The 17,868-nt window shown below is 43.1% G+C and overlaps 2 protein-coding genes across 4 annotated transcripts in view; one reads left to right on the forward strand and one right to left on the reverse strand.

The window, feature by feature from the left end:
• The window catches only part of Wnt5b (Wnt family member 5B), a 106,732-nt gene that overhangs the window by 44,103 nt on the left and 44,761 nt on the right, over window positions 1–17,868 (reverse strand). The window lies entirely within an intron of this gene.
• Window positions 8,971–12,995, forward strand: Fbxl14 (F-box and leucine rich repeat protein 14). The gene has a single exon (XM_004837643.3). The coding sequence runs from the start codon at window positions 9,993–9,995 to the stop codon at window positions 11,193–11,195; it is 1,203 nt and encodes a 400-aa protein (XP_004837700.1). The 5' UTR covers window positions 8,971–9,992; the 3' UTR covers window positions 11,196–12,995.

Genomic DNA, 17,868 nt, shown 5'->3' on the forward strand with positions numbered 1-17,868 from the left:
ACTAGCAAGCTGGAAAGCTCAGCTTGCAGTGTGAACACAGCAAAGCATGATGGTCTACTGAGTTCACACCCACCTTTGTTAGCTGTGTGGTTGTGAGTAAACTGCTTCTCTGTGCTATACATTCCTCATGTGTGCCATGGAGATAGTAATAAACCTTCCTCATAGCTTGTGAAGATTAGCTGTTATGATGATTAGGCAAACTCAGCTATGTGAAGACCTGAAAAGAACACCTCTCCTAAGTAGTGAAGGCTCACTGTGTACTATCTGCTTTCATTAGAGTCTAGAATTGTACCGGGAGGGTATGCATGCTGCCTCATTCGAACCTCATGAAATTCCCAAGATATGAGTGAGAGTCATTAGTTCCATTTCTCAGATGAGAAAGCCGAGGCTCCTTGTGGTGAAATAATTTGTCCAAAGTCATAAGGATAATAAATGACAGAGTCAAAATTTTACCCTGATATCCCTTAGACTCTAAAACTGATGTTCTTTTCACTATATCATTGAAGAAAACATTCAGTCTTCATACCAAAGGAGCTTATGATCTAAGTCAAAGACAAGAGGTGCAAAAAGGGTTTTTTCTATATTATTTTCATTTTACTAAGATGAGAGAGCCCTTAAAATGTGTAGGGATATATATATTTGGGGGAGGTGTTTCTGGGAATTGAACCCAGGCTCTTGACATGATAAGCACACACTCTGCCAAGGAAGTATAATTTAGCAAAAATTTTAAAGCAGGAGAAAAACAGCTGGGTACTAGGAGGTAGTTCTATCAGGGCTTGTGAATGCTGGGGTCCTCATCACATGGGAACCATCAGGAAAGTGAATTGTTGCCTCTCTCCCCCAAGACATCCTGAATCAGAAGGCTTCAAGGTTACTGGATGCCTAGCCAAGTTTGAGAACCATTGCTCTAATTAGAAGAAAGTGTAAGAGCTGGCAGTGAAAAGCGAGGTCAAAGGCCCCAGGCTGGCTGGCTGGCAGGCAGAAAAGGAGTTGTGACCTCTGTAAGCAAATGGAACACGATACTCCTCCTAACTCACAAAGGAGATGAGGCACAGGGACAGACAGCTTGGTGTGACCCAAAGACCACGGTATTATGCTCTGCGCTTTTGCTGTGTTTCCGCTTCCCTAACCTGTACATTTCTTTAAAACAGGAAATAAAGTTTAAGAAAGGTTTAACTGTGTATTTGTGTGATTTAGGGCATATCTGTACAAAGTTTTTTTCCTCATGGTACGTTTATGAATGAAAAAAGCAGAAATGGCATTTATTAGGTCCTTACTGTGTGCTGGGTTCTATTCTAGGCCCTTCCTTTCTGGTGGATTTTTTTTCTCCTGAATGATTTCTCACAACAGTTCTGGGAACAGAAAGTACTTTTGTTTCATAGATGAGGAAACAGAAGCTCAAAGAATTTAAGTCACCGTACCATAGGTCACGAAATGAACTACATGGGAGAGCCAGGATTGAAAGGCACAGCTCCAAGCCCCAAGTGTAGTATGAATTTAGCTTTCACTGCTGCCTCAGGTACTGATGATGCCATCTCAGGAACTGTGTTAGTCAGCTTTCTTATTGCTGAGACACAATATCAGACATCCACAATTTAAAGGAGTAAGAGTTCAATTTGGTTCATGGTTTCAGAGGATTCAGTCCACGATTGGCTGGCTCCAAGGCAAAAACATCATGGCAGAAGGATGTGGTAGGGCAAAGCTGTTTAGTTGAGAAGCTGAGAAGCAGAGCAGGGAACAGTGCCGGAGAGAAATGGACAAGGCCCAGAAATAGATGTGAAGGTCACACCTCTCTGACCTACCCAGACACCCCCAGAAGTGTGCTCCACCAATCCCAAAGCCAATTAAGTTGACCTTCCACACTACCCACAGGGACAGATTTGTGCTGAGGAGTCCTCCACAGGCTTGTAAGGGAGACTCACAGGGCAGCTACCTGCACCAGGACTTCCTAGGGGGTTAGGCAGGACACTCTGAAGGTCTCCTCTGGTTCCCCTTGCCTGGATGGTTTTGGCAAGCTCTGTTGTCAAAAGGGAAAATGGCACAAATGAGGAGAAAGCTGATTAGAAACATTTTTTCCTCCAAGACAAACTTGGTTATAAAAACAGTAGCAAAGTCCAAACCTTTAACTAAAATTTTCTGACTTCAGACACAGAATACTAATCTCAGATAAATCAGAGTTAAAATGAAAGTTTGTTATTCTTGTGAACAGTAAAGCTAAAAATTCTTTTGAGACGTTGATTTTTTTAAATTAACCAAATGAATGCCTCAATATAGAAAATCTATAACAATGTGGGACCGCATATGGTGGCTATGATAATGTTTGCATTTTTTTCCAAACCAGGAAAAACTTCAGCCTGTTCCCTAATAAAACTTCCATTATACATAATGCCCTTCCTTCCTCCCACTGACATCTACTCAAATTCTAAGCTGCACTGTAGATCCTCTAAACTGAAATCGTTTTACTTCTATCATTCTGTTAGCAGCTGCAGCTCTAAGAAGCACGGTCATTGTCAGCGGGTATTTTCTAGCCAGTGTGGTGGGTCTTGAGTATTTACAGAAATATCACCTTCAATATCTTTTGTTGATTTCACAGCACAGAAGGACGCATAGAATTTGTATTACTATCTCCTGAGTTAGTGAATAAATTGATAACTCACCTTTCTAAGCATTCCATGCCCTAGAAATGGCTACAATTGCAACATACTTTGTTTTTCTAGAGTTGTCTTATCCACCTGTTTTGTAACAAGTACTTAGATATCTGTCAATATTAACAAATAATAGCTGATACTTGGGATTATCCTATTACTGTGTTTCTTATCCTTTGGTTGGGTGCCTGAAAATATGAAAACATACTTTACACTCAAAAGTTACAAATCGCCAGCCCCCTGAGAGGCTGAGGCAGAACCACCTGGACAACTTAGCAAAACCCTGTCTCAAAATAAAACATAAAAAGCTGGGAATATAACTTAGTGTGAAGGCCCTGAATTCAACCTCCATTACTGGGGGAAAAAAAAAAAGAATCTTCAAATTACAAATTATAAAAAGAAACCTCACTCAATTGCAGGAGTGAGTGAATATTGATGAGGGGGTAATTTTTTTCCTAGGCTGGGTATCCAACTCATGGCTTTGGGCATGCAAGACACATACTTTATCACTGAGCTACATCCCCAGCACTGAGGGGGTAGTTTAAATAGTACTCCCTTTCACTGTTAATAAGTTCTCCAGTGTAGACAACATAGTGTAGAGTCACCACAATGAAGGGGCTCTAGCTACCCAGATCTCAAGCCTTATTTTTATGGGTCTGATGCAGATGACACTAAAACCTATTTATCAGATACAGCAAACTAATAATCCGGGAGAGAATAAGCAAATATTTTGAGGATGATCTTGGCAGTCTGTTCATAAAACAATTCTTTACACCTATGTGTCCCTTTTTTATATCTGTATTTCAAAATATTGGTCAAGTCGGAGCCATGGTGCACAACTGTAATCCCAGGTACTTGGGAGGCTAAAGCAGAAGGATGGAAAGTTTGAGCCCAGCCTATGAAACGTAGTGACTTAGCAAGACCCTGTCTCAAGAAATAAAAAGGGTTGCAGATGGAACTCAGTGGTACAGTGCTCCTGGGTTTGATCTCCAGTACTACACACACAAAAAAGTTTTGGTCTGCTTAAATTAATTGATTTCTAAATTTATGGTACTAGGGATTGGACCCAGGGCCTTCACACTGAGCTACTTTACTTCCTCAGCCCTTTCTAAAACTACAAGACAGGGTCTCAAGTTGCCCAGACTGAACTTCACCTTATGATGTTCCTGCTTCAGCCTCCCCAGTAGCTGGGATTACAGGTGTGTGCCACCACATCTAGCCCCCTCTTAACTTAATATACACTAACCAAGAAATGTCCCAAGATAATGTCCTGCTTAGAATTAGGAATGGTAAAAAAGAAAAAAAAAATTAGGAATGGTGAGAAATTTCCTCTCAAGAAATCACGGTTGGAAAAAAATTTAAAGAAATCATGGTCAGGTCACCTGGGGCCGGTGGTGCAGGTGCCTCGCGGTGACCTTGCGGCGGGCTGGGTAGGGTCCCTGCGCGGGACGTGGGTCGAGAGCTCCCGCCGGTGGTTTCTGCTGGTGGACTCTGGAGGAAGGTGCGGTCCGGAGCCCCGCGAGGAGCGCCAGCAACTCAACTTCCAGAGATAACCCACACCAGCAAAGGATAGCTTACATAGCATTTTGGCATAGCAAAATGAAATGCAAGGAACAAACAGTGACATAATTGAAGGCAGCAAAATCAAAATAAAATAGGATCATTGGTTAGGAAGGCTCTCTGGAGAGACTCATCTGGTCATTCCATCTAGGCCTCCTTCAAGCAACACCACTTGGAAGTAGTCAGATTGGCAGCTATGCTTCTGTGTCCTTGTACCATGAACCTGTGATGGAACTTTTTCGGATAAGGAACGGAAAATAAAGTGAAGCAGTGTTTTATCATGTATTATCATGTTTTATCATGTAGCAGGTCTTCTTGAAATTTAAAAATATGACATCTTTTTCTTCAGACAGCTGCTCTTTTCAGAACCGGTTACATCAAATCAGCCTCTAGATGCTACTTTTCTGTTGTTCATGATCGTACTTGGGAAAATATTACTAAATATCCTCACACTAGGAATAAGAAGAAATAACAGCTATCAAAAATTTATGGAATTTTTTTTTATTAGCATTTATTGATTTTTTAATTTTTGGTAAACACTTCCATTATATCCTATTTCAGGGATTTTGTACTTTTAGGTATTAGGTTTACTAAATACCATATCTGTCTTTTGCGCAAATTATTTCCTTTACTTATGGCTTTTTGCATTATCCAGTCTTAATATCTTGTATAGATTATTGCCTGAATTTCTCTAAACTCACCAACCTATCATCTAAATGTCAGAAGGCGTTTTATTTCTTTGCAGTCATTTTGATTTGGATTTCAGTTCTTGCTTATGTTTTGAGAGAACCAGGTATCTATCTACCAAAGCCTGAAGGCACAGAATATTTCTTACCAACATCCTGTCTATGTCAGCGTTCAGAGTTACTGCCTGTCACTTTCCATGATGGTAATTTTATTTATGGCTTTTATAACCTCTTGGTCAGAAGTTATTACCTTGGTACAGGCCATTCAAATAACTTCCTATATGAATGAGCCTATCTTGCATTTTCCTTCTTCATCCTTCCCTAGTTACATTGTAAACTCTAAAAGAATACTCTTGCCCAAGCTCATTGTCTGTTTTCTTGGTACCTGGTTACCATTTGTACTCCTTCAGGTATTCATTCTTTTACTTAAAGTACAGATTCCTGCATATACTGAGTTAGTGGAACATTCCCTGGTTGTTCTTTGTCAATAGTTTTCTCATTGCCACCATTTGTTGGTTTAATTGTCACAAGCTTTATTTAAGAGATACCTGATTACCCATAGATCCATTTGTCAACTGGAAATGCTGCTCCATTCCACTACAATGCATAATTTTTGACAAATTGAAAAGCCTGTATCAATAATAATTTGTTAATATGTTGCCATCTTAAAACTAAACCAATTACAATAAAAATCATAATCTTAGAAACAGGAAAGAATGGTGACTCAGGACATACCAAAAAGTGGCACTAAACTGAAGCTCTTTTTCCCCTCTAACCTTTTATACTTTTCCAGCATACTTTTGGGGTTATGATATAGTTTATTAAATGTTTTCTTTTAAAAACAAAATAATGCCAAGAAGTTCTTATGCCTATTCAGGACCACTGTATAAATAAATTTGTTATTAATACAAAAGTGGAATAAGTTAACATTTGATGTTATTGTTGGCCAAAAAAACTGAATACATAATGTTATATAAATCTGAGATTTCACCAACTTTAAAATATGAATTTAAACATTTTATCATATTTAAAAAATAAAAAACATTTTCTAAAAAAAAAGAAATCATGGTTAGAAAGGCAGTACTTTATAATTCTCAAGAGTCCATTCTTATCATCAGTACCTAGAATTCTTAGATAAGTTTTGATACTGCTCAGGAATTAAGTTACAAATCTCTTCTGATCTCTGATCCTCCCTCCCTGAAAGAAGAAGGAAATATGCATCTTTAAGGAGGCCTCATCTTTGGGCTGGGTTTCTCAATTTTCCCACACCACACTCAAGAGAAAAACTCACTTATCTGAAAATCTAGTTTTTTAAAAACTCCATGTGGGTGTGTGCACGCACACATGTATCACTAGGGAGTTGATCCCAGGGCTACATCTCCAGTGAGTTAAATCCCCAGCCCTTTTTTAATTTTTTATTTTGAGACAGGGTCTTGCTGAATTGCCCAGGCAGGACTCGAACTTGCAATCCTGCCTCAGCCTCCAAAGTTCTGGGATTATAGGCATGTGCCACCAGGCCCAGCAAGGCTAACAGGACTTTGTAACAATTCAGAGATAAAATTTCTGGATGCAACTTGCTGCATCATGAACAATTTTGTCTGTATATACCCTTTAAATATTTCTGTGTCACAAATGTGAGCATAAAACAAAACCCCCAAGAAGCACGTGAAAATAGTCTTACCCTGCAGCTTGTACTGGAAACAGCATATAATCCCCAGTTAAGAAGGCAGCACAGGACAGGTTCTAAGTAATGGCGTCAGTGTTTTTGGAGGTCCCTGAAGATTATCTAGTGAAACCACTTTAGCGTAAAATGAGGAAACTGAGACCCAGAAAGGGGAGTCACTTCCATAATCCCAAATAAATCACGAAGGGACTCAGCACAGGGCTTACTCACTGCCATACTTCGTTTCCCCTACTGTTATATTCTGAGATGTTCCTTGATGCCATATTTTCCTATTTATTGAATGTGAAAATAATCATATTGCTGAAGCTTCTCATAATTTATATTTGAATGCTTTAAATAAAAGGTCATAAAATGGAAATAAAGTCTTTGTAATTAGGGAGGGGTGGAGGGATTGAAGGGAAGGCAGGGGAATGGGGAAAAAATAAGAACCAAGATCCATCATGTAAAGGTACAAGCTCCCAATGATGAATGTAACTGTACTGTATACCTAAAATGTACCAATAAACTTCATGGGAAAAAAAATAAAAGGTCATATATTCATAAAATTCTTTTTTTTTTTTTGGTACTGGGGATCAAACTCGGGTCCCTGTGCTTTTGAGACAGGTGGCATAAAATCCCCGGCCCAATTCATACAATTCTATAGCATTGAACTCAAGAAAAAGTTTTGTTGAAAGCACGATCAGGTGGCCAACTTCTAGAGAAAGTTCTTCCAGGGATCTCTGAATGACTTTTCAGAGAATGATGGCTTTTCTGGAGATGGAAAATCACAAAGCCTTTGGGGGGGGGGGAGTGGTAACTGGGGATCGAACTCAGGACCTTGCGATTTCGAGGCAGGTGGTGGAACCACTAAGCTAAATCCCCATCCCCAACAAAGCCTCTTTTTTATATGTCAAGCTAGGGTCTGCATCACCCTGCCTCCATGTGACGTAAGGTACACTAAGATGCTCTGGATCAAGACCTTCACATCAGCACAAACACATGTACACCCACACAACATCCAAAGAGGGGCTTTCATGTAGTGTTTAAGGTAAAAATTTAAGCAGAAGTGATTAAGAATATAAGCCTAGATACACTCCAGGAGAAGTGTATAAGCTCAAGTATCCCCCAAAATTGTGACACTAATTGCCACTGCACATGTGAAATTATCGGGTAACTAACTGTATAATTTATTATTTTAGAAGGTTATAAAAATCTTTGAGCCTGGCCAGGGATTTAGCTCAGTGGTTCTGGTACAGGCCTTGCAAGCGCAAGGTCCAGAGTTCAATCACCGGTGCCAAAAAAAAAAAAAAAAAAATCTATGCGCCTCACACCACGTATAAAGTGGGTGAGGTAACAAGCTTGTAGGAATTTTTGCTTCTCTATTTCCTGATTTAGGGAGGAGGCGTGGTTGTGGTTATACAATGTGTATTATGCCTCTTAGTAAATCTATATGTACTTGGTCTAGTATTGGTAATTTGGGTAAAAGGGAAGTGGCCAAAAGTTAACAATATCATACACTGAATATGGAATCCATTCAAAATCTTGTTCAGGTTCCTCCAAAATCAATAAAATCTTTTCTGACAGAGAAATCCTGATATTGTTTTTTATCCATGTAATAAATTAATTAGAAGTATACAAGGCCATTTTATCTGATCCAGGTTTGGGGATAATTAAAATAAAACTCTAGGATTCTATCCTTTATGTGGGCATTAAGGACCCCAAGGCTACATTCTAAAATACAACATTGCCCTGTTTCCATAAAACACAGTTCATAAACCATCACACATCTGCTGGAGCATTTTCAACCAGATAGAAGAGTTGATCTATTTTACTTTCTTAAAAAGAGTATATTTGTGTCAGCACTCACAAATATACCTACTACCAGTACAATTTGGGATATGCAATATATAGTTTAAGAGGCTGATGAGGAAGAGAAAGATAAAACAAGGTTCAGGGAAGGGAGTTCTTATCTGGTAGCAAAGTGGGCTGAGGGCATCGGGTGGCAGCAAAATGCGGAAGTGGAGGGAAGTTCTGATGCATAAATACTGAGGGAAACACACAGCAATGTCTGAAAAAATCAGATGCTATAAGGAAGCAGTAATGGATAATTATAGAAAATTCTAGAACGAGAACCTGAGAGAGTCAGTGTTAAACTCAGCTGAATGAAATCCAGTTTCTCCCCCAATATAAAGTACGAGGTTGGAGGAAAACAAACAAAAACAAACAAACAAAACAGTCTCCACTGGAGAGACTAGGGTTGGGATAACAGAGATGTGTTAAGGGGCATTAGGGACTGTACTTAAAGGAAAGAGAGTTGGGGTAATGATTACTGAGTACCGCTACTGGGAGGAGAGTCCTGCAAGAAAAGTAAAGGGAGAAGGGTGTAAAGGGTCAAAAATCGGAGGATAACTATGGGAAAAGGCTGTGCAAACATCAGCAGCAAAGCAGGGAAGGAATAGCGTCGGGGCGTGGCCCAGAGAGGGAAAAACTCCACAACCGGCTACGGATTCAGAGAAGCAGCGTGGGGAGGCGCGTGGCTGACAGCTGCTTTCCCACAGCGCCTACAGGGTTAACCCTCAGGGTCCACCCGACTAGGAAGAACTCGGTTTCCAGGGCAACGGCTCCGACAGTTCCGGCAGCGCAGGCCGGTACCATCGAGCGAGCGCGCGCGGGGGGAGCCAGGAGGAAGAGGGCCGCGCGGAGGCTCCGTCGGGCCAAGGCGTCCGGGCCGGACTCTACCAAGCGCCCGGCCCGCCTGCTCGCCTCAGGGTCCGCGCCGAGCCGCGCTCCGGCCGCCGGCAGTGCGGCGTCCTCTGCAGTGGGCCGGCAGTCCCCAGCTGCCGCGGACAGCGCGGGAGAAGGAACTTGCGCCCCGGGGCCCGGATTGGCCTCCTGGTCCCCCCGCCTGGGCGGCCGAGTGCGGGCGGCCCGGGGCTGGGAGGTTTGAAAAGCGGGCGAGAGACAAAGGCAGCAGGAAGCCTCCTCGGCACCCGGCCCCGGCCCCGGCCCCGGCCCCGGCTCCAGGCCCCTCGCCGGCCTGCGCAGCAGCGGCGCAGCCGGAGGCGGAGGATGCGGCAGGGGGCGTGGGAGCGGCGGTGGCTGAGCGGGCGGCGCGGGTAAAGCCGGCGGCCGGGCTCAGGACGAGCAAGCGGCGCCCTCCCCGCCCGGGATGTGAGGACCGAGCGAGCCCGAGGCGGGGGAGGGCAGGGACGGGAGGCGAGCGGCAGGAAGGCAGGCAGGAAGGAAGGACGCGCGGCCTGGGAGGAGGAGCGGCGGCGGCCGGGCCGGAAGGCGGTAGGGGCCCTGCGCTGGGCCCGAGGCGGCGGCGGCGGCGGCGGCGGCGGCCGGGGCGCACAGCTCTCGTCGCCTCCGCCGGGCCGAAGCGGCGGGGCCCGCACCTCCTCCTCCCCCCAGCGCCGCGGAGGGGGGAGGAGGAAGATGGAGACCCACATCTCGTGCCTGTTTCCCGAGCTGCTGGCTATGATCTTCGGCTACTTGGACGTGCGGGACAAGGGGCGCGCGGCGCAGGTGTGCACGGCTTGGCGGGACGCCGCCTACCACAAGTCGGTGTGGCGGGGGGTGGAGGCCAAGCTGCACCTGCGCCGGGCCAACCCGTCGCTGTTCCCCAGCCTGCAGGCCCGGGGCATCCGCCGCGTGCAGATCCTGAGCCTCCGCCGCAGCCTTAGCTACGTGATCCAGGGCATGGCCAATATCGAGAGCCTCAACCTCAGCGGCTGCTACAACCTCACCGACAACGGGCTAGGCCATGCGTTTGTGCAGGAGATCGGCTCCTTGCGCGCCCTCAACCTGAGCCTCTGCAAGCAGATCACCGACAGCAGCTTGGGCCGTATCGCTCAGTACCTCAAGGGTCTGGAGGTGCTGGAGCTGGGGGGCTGCAGCAACATCACCAACACCGGCCTCCTGCTCATCGCCTGGGGACTGCAGCGCCTCAAGAGCCTTAACCTCCGCAGCTGCCGCCACCTTTCGGACGTGGGCATCGGGCACCTGGCCGGCATGACGCGCAGCGCGGCTGAGGGCTGCCTGGGCCTGGAGCAGCTCACGCTACAGGACTGCCAGAAGCTCACGGATCTTTCCCTAAAGCACATCTCCCGGGGCCTGACGGGCCTGCGGCTCCTCAACCTCAGCTTCTGCGGGGGCATCTCGGACGCGGGCCTCCTGCACTTGTCGCACATGGGCAGCCTGCGCAGCCTTAATCTGCGCTCCTGCGACAACATCAGTGACACAGGCATCATGCATCTGGCCATGGGCAGCCTGCGCCTCTCGGGGCTGGATGTGTCCTTCTGTGACAAGGTGGGGGACCAGAGTCTGGCTTACATCGCCCAGGGGCTGGACGGCCTCAAGTCCCTCTCCCTCTGCTCCTGCCACATCAGTGATGATGGCATCAACCGCATGGTGCGGCAGATGCATGGGCTGCGCACGCTTAACATTGGACAGTGTGTGCGCATCACCGACAAGGGCCTGGAGCTGATTGCTGAGCACCTAAGCCAGCTCACTGGCATAGACCTGTACGGCTGTACCCGCATCACCAAGCGCGGCCTGGAGCGCATCACGCAGCTGCCCTGCCTCAAGGTACTCAACTTGGGACTCTGGCAGATGACGGACAGTGAGAAGGTCAGGTGAGGACGGCAGCACCTTGTCCCGCCTGTTCATCCCCTCTTCACCACCACCATCCCCCATACACTCATACATAGATCATGCAGTGGCTGAGATGGGGCAGTGACAGGAAGCCCAGGCTCCTTTTCTCCTCCTCCAGCGCCCCTCCCCACTACCAGCTCCTTCCCACCGCCTCTGGGGTTCCCCTCTGCCACGTCTGTCCTGCCCCCTCTCCCTTACCCTGATGATGGAAAGATGGACTCTGCTGCTCACCCACCCATTCCTCTGCAGGGGGCTGAGGACTGATTCTGCCACGAGTCCTCACTGCCTTGCATTTGGAAATGGGTGGGGAAGTGACTAGTCCTTTCAACCGGCTCGAAAAGGTCTGCCTTCACTTACGATTTCATTTGGATACTGTGATCTGGTTTTTATTTCAAAATGTATAAAAAACAACCAACTACAACCGCCTTTTCATCCTTCTTCCACTTTATAACTAATCCCAGTCTCATCACTTCTCCTTTTACAGTACTCTGCTATTCATGCTCTTTTCATTTTTATCTACCTTTTTTTTTTTAAAGAAATTGGAAATCATGGTCCTTTTTTTCTGCTGAATATATTCTATATATTCTATATATAAATTATATATATTATATATAGATATATATATATATATATGTCTGGCTACCTCGTTTTAGTTTACTTTTTTCTCTGAAGCCCTGGACTTCTACAAGAGAGATATTTTAAGACTGAAACATTTTTGTGCCTAGACTGGAAAGTTGCCCATTGGGTTTGTACGCCTTTTTTTTTTTTCCAGCTTCTTCCCAACCTCCATCCACCCAGTGTGTCCCACTTCCACATTCTGGTTATAAATTTCTTTTTCTCCTCATCCATTGGGATTAGGGGACCCAACCATGTTTCTGAACCATGGCTTAATTTATAGCACAAATATGTGGGAGAAATGAAAGTTGTATTGCTTTTTTGTTAGAGGTGCAGATTGTGTCTTGAAGATTATTATTATATATGCAAATTATGTCCTATCCTCACCTTCTTCCAAGTATCCCCACAAAAAGGTCACAGAGTGAGGCTTCCCATTGGAAGTACAGAGCAGAGTTGGCCTACAGAGACCCTGGGGCTGTAATGTGAAAGGGAGGAGACTGAATTTCATGTTTTATCTGTATTCTGTTAATAAAATGGGAGTTTGTGGGTTTTAAAAATTTCTGTTTCTAAATGGAGGAATAGATGACTTTATTTTGGTGGGGGTTGGGACTCGTGGCTTTAAAAAAATCGCTTTTGAGTAGGATGTATATTTTTGTTGGATTGTGTTTGTTTATTTTTTTAGAATCCTCCACAGCAACATGCGAGACCATGGAGTTAAACCCAGAGACCTTTATCAATTAATTGTACTGTTTGTGAATTTGTATAAATAATAACAAAGATCCTCTTAAAACGTTTATATTCTTACAGTAAAAGGTTAAACTGATATTTATATAATAAAAGAGGAAATATGAAGTATGTTTTTGAAAAAAAAAAGCACAAAAAACCTTGTATCTGTGAATTATTTTCAAGGCATTCTGTGTTTGGGTACATGCCAAAGTAGGAGTGCTGTTTGTACACTCTACAGTAAAGGAAATAAGGTATAGAGTTCGATGCATCCTGTGTGGTGTAAGCTCATAGTTAAATATTTCTTCTGTGTAAGGTTTACTACTGACACCCTAATGTTCTGTTTCTAGAAATGTGACTAGCTGGAGATTTATATAATTTTTGGTTTTAAACTGTCAACATGGAAATTTAATGAAACTGAACAAAATGAAACTTTTTTAAAAACCAGACTTGTTAAGAGTCACAATTTCCCCCAAGTGGCCAATTTTTCTTTGGGTAGAAATGAGATCTAGGGGTAATAATGAAAAAAATGGGTCATGAGATAAAGAAGTGGGTGAGAGGGACTGGTGTCTGTACCCTTAGAGGGGTGTGGGAAGGAGGTGAAGGGTGGAAGGAGCTGAAGTCATTGTTCAGAAAAGTTAAAAGAGTGCTGTCCTTGCTAGCTGGCTCATTCAGTCATGCATACTGAATCTCACAGTATGAGAGAGGGTCCCAGTGGAAATGAGGCAGTTCTACCCCTCTTTTTAAAATTCCCCTCCAGGCCTGGCTGTATTGAAGTACTTTCCTGGGGGCTGGGGAGGTTGGCCAGTTATTGTACATTTGCATTTTAAGCACTTGCAAGGAGGCTGGCCACTCCAGCCAGTCTGTTGAGAGTTCTTAGACTGAATTCAGGGAAGATAAATGAAAACAACAGTTCTAGCAAAGAGTTCCCTTTGGTAGACAATAACTGAATAATCTGACAGCCCATAGTTGTGGAAACCTTGGAGTATAAACACTAACAGTGGAGTAATTCATATTCCTGGTTTCACATAGTTCTGTCTTAGTTGTTTTTGAGGTCACTTTTTTTTTTTTAAACCAAAAAAAATACTCTGCAAGAGCTGATAAAGTAATATAAAACTTATCTGGATCAATCTCTCTTTCCAGGAAGAGGGTTTCTCTTGGGGTAAGATTGTTTTGTAAAATTTCCAAGTTTTCAGCTTGAGCATATCACAAAAGCTGCATTGTTCCTTTTTGGAGAGCCACCACAATTGGGTCTAATTGAGCCTGACACTAGATCCATCTTCCTTTTCTTTGGGGAAGGTGTGGATCTCTTTCTTCCAGCTTAGGTTACAGTGCTTATTGCCTAAAGAAAGAAAAAAATGTGTGAACCCTAGTAAGAAATAGGGACTATGAATTAGGGTCAGCTTTCTAATTTATCATTTGATTATAACTCAGGTTACACATGCTATAGGTTCCCAGTATGTTTTTCTTCCAAGAGGCTGCATAGCTGTACAGATATAACCCATTAAAATGTGAGCACCTCCTAAATCACACACTGCTTACAGTCTTCATTATAATATACAATCATGAATTACAAAACACATCCATAATCTGAAACATTTTTTGTTTCATGTTTATATGAAAGGCTAAATATAGGTTTCACTAAGGATTGGTAAATTGCTGTTTGAAAGTTAAGATTATGGGTCTAGTGTCCTTGTCCTGAACTAAGCATACTTAATTTACCTGGAGCATCTCTGGAAAAGATGAATTGCTATAGTCAGCAGAGGTCAATTGCTTATCGTTGAACCTTTTTGGATGGAAAGACAGTAATATGTTGAGAATGTTTGTGGGCTTTGCATAGTATTTGTGAATTTTAGTCCTTAAAGTTACCTGCTGAAATAAGTCTCCCTGTTTTCCAGCTAAGATATAATACCTGCCTTAAGTTACCCAAGCAGTAAGGGAAGGATCCAGGATCCGAATCAGGCTCACTTCTAAAGTCCAGCTCTTTTCTGCTCAGAGAAGGTTCAGTTACTGATCAGACTCTTGATGTGACCCCTGAAGTGAGTGGGAGCTGGGTGACCATAACAAATAGGCTTGTGTCATGCACACTACTTGCAAAGAGGATAAAGGTGGATTGGGGTACAGGAAAGGTTGACCCCCACCCCACCAAACCTAAAGGACAGGAATGGAAAAAAAGCCTTTAAGAAACAGAAGCATTGCACAAGCGCAAGGACCCGAGTTCGATCCCTGGTACCAAAACACACAAAAAAACAGAAGCACTAAAGAAAGTTGCTGTACATTTTGTGAGTGACCCAACAGTTAAAAGGCATTTCAAGGCAATTTTTAGAAAAAAAACATGGTTCAGGTATTTGGTAAATCTTAAGCACTGAAGAAAAATGTAAATTTTGTGTGAACCTTTTATCTAGCAGTAATAAAACTTACTAGGAACATTGGGTAGTAGCTAAGAAAAAGCCTCACGGGTCTTTTTTCTAAGTTCCGTCAGGCAATAGACTTCATGTCAGTACTGAAGAGAGACTATAAATGCAACTATGGGGTTCATGATGGGCCTCTAGCTAAGAGTGCCGGGTGTTGCATAATTTGCCAATCCATGGACCTTCCCGCTGAATTTCTCAGTCCTAACTGTTGGGAAAGGAGGGTGAAGCCCATTTGATTTATTCCACATTTGGCCACAGGGACTAGGATGCTTGCCTAACTTAAACTAAAGGCTGGTACCAGGACAACCTTAAATACCGAAGAAAACTTAGACGGATCTTTTTTTCATGATTCAAATCAATAACAAACATCTGAAGAAAGCAAATTTTCCTTTGATTGGAGTTTCTGTTTAAAGGTAAGAACTTTCTCTTAAATAAGGACATACAGGATGTAAATGCAGCATGGCCCGTCTGCCTGGTGCTCTTCTCCACTGGTTACCAGATAGATGCCGATCTTGGCATTTAAAACCTTTCACTTTTGACTTAGAGAATTTGAACTCGAGGTTTTCAAAGGGGAAGGGGTTGTGCCCCCCAGGGAACAGTGTGTTTCCAAAGAATAAGAGCCTCTTGATTAAAAGATCAGATTTGTAAAACAAAACCAATACCTCATGCAGCTTCTGACAACTGTCTCTTCCCAGTCCTGTGAAAGGGAAAGTGCCTGGCCTCTGATCTCTGCTCTGTTCTGCTGGGGAAAAGGGAGGGACTAGATTAAGTCATCTAGTGGTCCCTTCTCTCTGTTCTTTCTTTTGCCTGCATCAAACATCACCCCTTTCAAAAGTTAATTCCATCCCTTTAGTAGGGGGCAAGACCTAAATTCTGTGCCATTATGAACCCCTGAAGAGCCAAAAGGGTGAAGCTTTTTGATGAAGTAACATGGATCATGAGGAAAGCACAGGATTAGAAATTAGAAAGCTGCATTCAAACTTAAATTCATGCTTAGGCCACATAGTTACCTCATTCTTGTCAACATACTTGTTCCAACATTAAGTAGTAAGTTAAATTTTTAAAGTAATATAAAGCAGATGAGATCTTCATATTTAGATCAGCACCAGCAAGTCGTCATATAACTAATCAAAGGTAAGCATGCTGGGATAGGAGCATATATTCTGAGTCTCAGATGGAAAGGTGTTTCTAGACAATTAGTAAGTATTTTTAGAGCTCCACAAATGATCGTTGTCAGTGTTTTCCTCTTTTTAGACAGCGACTGTTAGAGTGGCCTTTACCAACCCAGAACATTTGGTACTACATAAAGTCAAGCCTTCTAGTTGAGGTGCAAGAGCAGAAAGCTTGCCATTTTAAAACTGTGCAGCCCTGGAGTGGGGCATGTCCAACACCCTCTCCCCAATAATACAACAGCAGTGCAAGTCCTCTGCCTGCTATTTGTTAATCCAGGAAAGTGTACATATTTTCTTATAAAGACTTAAGTTCTTATCTCATTACTCTTCTACTTTGTTTAAGGGAAATATCCTTAGAAAAAACAACCAGGGGGATAGGGGTGTGACTCAATGGTAGAGCATTTCCTTATTAGTGTGCTCATAGCCCTGGGTTTGATTCCAACCACCACTACCAAAAAAAAAAATTTATAAAGGTTCTTGTGTCTGTATTAGTGGCAAGTGGTAAGTCTCAATACAAAGAAGGGAACTGCATCTGCAGCAGCAAAAGACCCCAGGTGAGGCAGTGTTAGGAAGGTGAATGTTATTTGCTGGAAGAATTTAATCATAACAAGTGTGTTCAATTTCTCTGTCTTAAATTTCTGTTGTCCCAAATCTGGCAAATATGGTACATTTAATTTATAGATGGAGAAAGGAGCTTGACAGTCAAAAAGATTTTGTGTACGTCACATGAGGATTTGGTCTCAGAACCAAAAGTGCTCTGGACTTTAAAAGCACATGGCCAACATGCAGGTCACTCTCTGGGACACTGCAAAGCACACCCTGACCCCTCTCAAAGGTCTTGCACTGGAGCATACGATTGTCATTGGGAATAGAAAAACAAAACAAAATAAAAACTACAAAATGCTCAAGATTTTATAGCTATTTAATATGCACCACAGTATGCAAATTTAGGTAGATTTTGCAAGCATTATGTATGGGGTTATTCCAGAACCTGAGAAGCCAGTGCAGGTTGGTGAATAGCCTGTAAGGTGCTAATGGAACTCATAGTGTCAACCTGTTGCCTGTTGCCCACAGAGGACTTCAGCTGGTTTTCAAAGGAGTACAAAGAGTAATGTGGGGTATACACGCAGAAGTCGATGCTTTCAACACCCGGAAAGCTAGTACCTTACACATGGTTAACACACAACAAATAACTAACATGATCCTTTTATAAAATAGAATTGAGTTGCAGGGACTCTAGTATTTTCTCTTCATTTAAAGGTTTGATTTCATAGATGTTTTAGTTACAAATCCCTCTTGCCCTGAAACAGTAAAAGGGCCTAATTTGTTAATACCAGGCACCCTTTTATGTTTATTACTCCTCCACTTACATAATCCACACTTCAGAAGGATCAAGCCTACCACACAGTGGTCTGTCAGTAATTATAACTGATACCATGGACCCATGGAATCAGACTGGGTAAACAGTTCTTTAAGACCAGATTAATTTTTCATAAGTAGTATGGAGTTAGTGTTGGCTGGGAGGCATCAGTTTTTTCACCTAAAAGGGATATGAGAAAATATTTCCTACAAACGTCCATAATAGTTTTTCTCCTCAGGAAATCTTTATCCCAAACTGACATTATTTATGTACACATCTGTTTCCATTTTCGAGCCCAGGGCAAGGCTCTTTGAGAAGCAGTCTCTAAATAGAGAGGACTCCAAAAAATTAGCCCTGATATTCCTTAGACCCTT

This window comes from Heterocephalus glaber, unplaced genomic scaffold, assembly GCF_053883595.1.
Source record: "Heterocephalus glaber isolate CG9 unplaced genomic scaffold, H.glaber_assembly_v1.0 deba00000281, whole genome shotgun sequence".
Lineage (NCBI taxonomy): Eukaryota > Metazoa > Chordata > Mammalia > Rodentia > Bathyergidae > Heterocephalus > Heterocephalus glaber.

Bases quoted from the DNA above. Each gene is read 5' to 3' on its own strand.
- Fbxl14 (XM_004837643.3), top strand. From the start codon at position 9,993: ATGGAGACCCACATCTCGTGCCTGTTTCCCGAGCTGCTGGCTATGATC.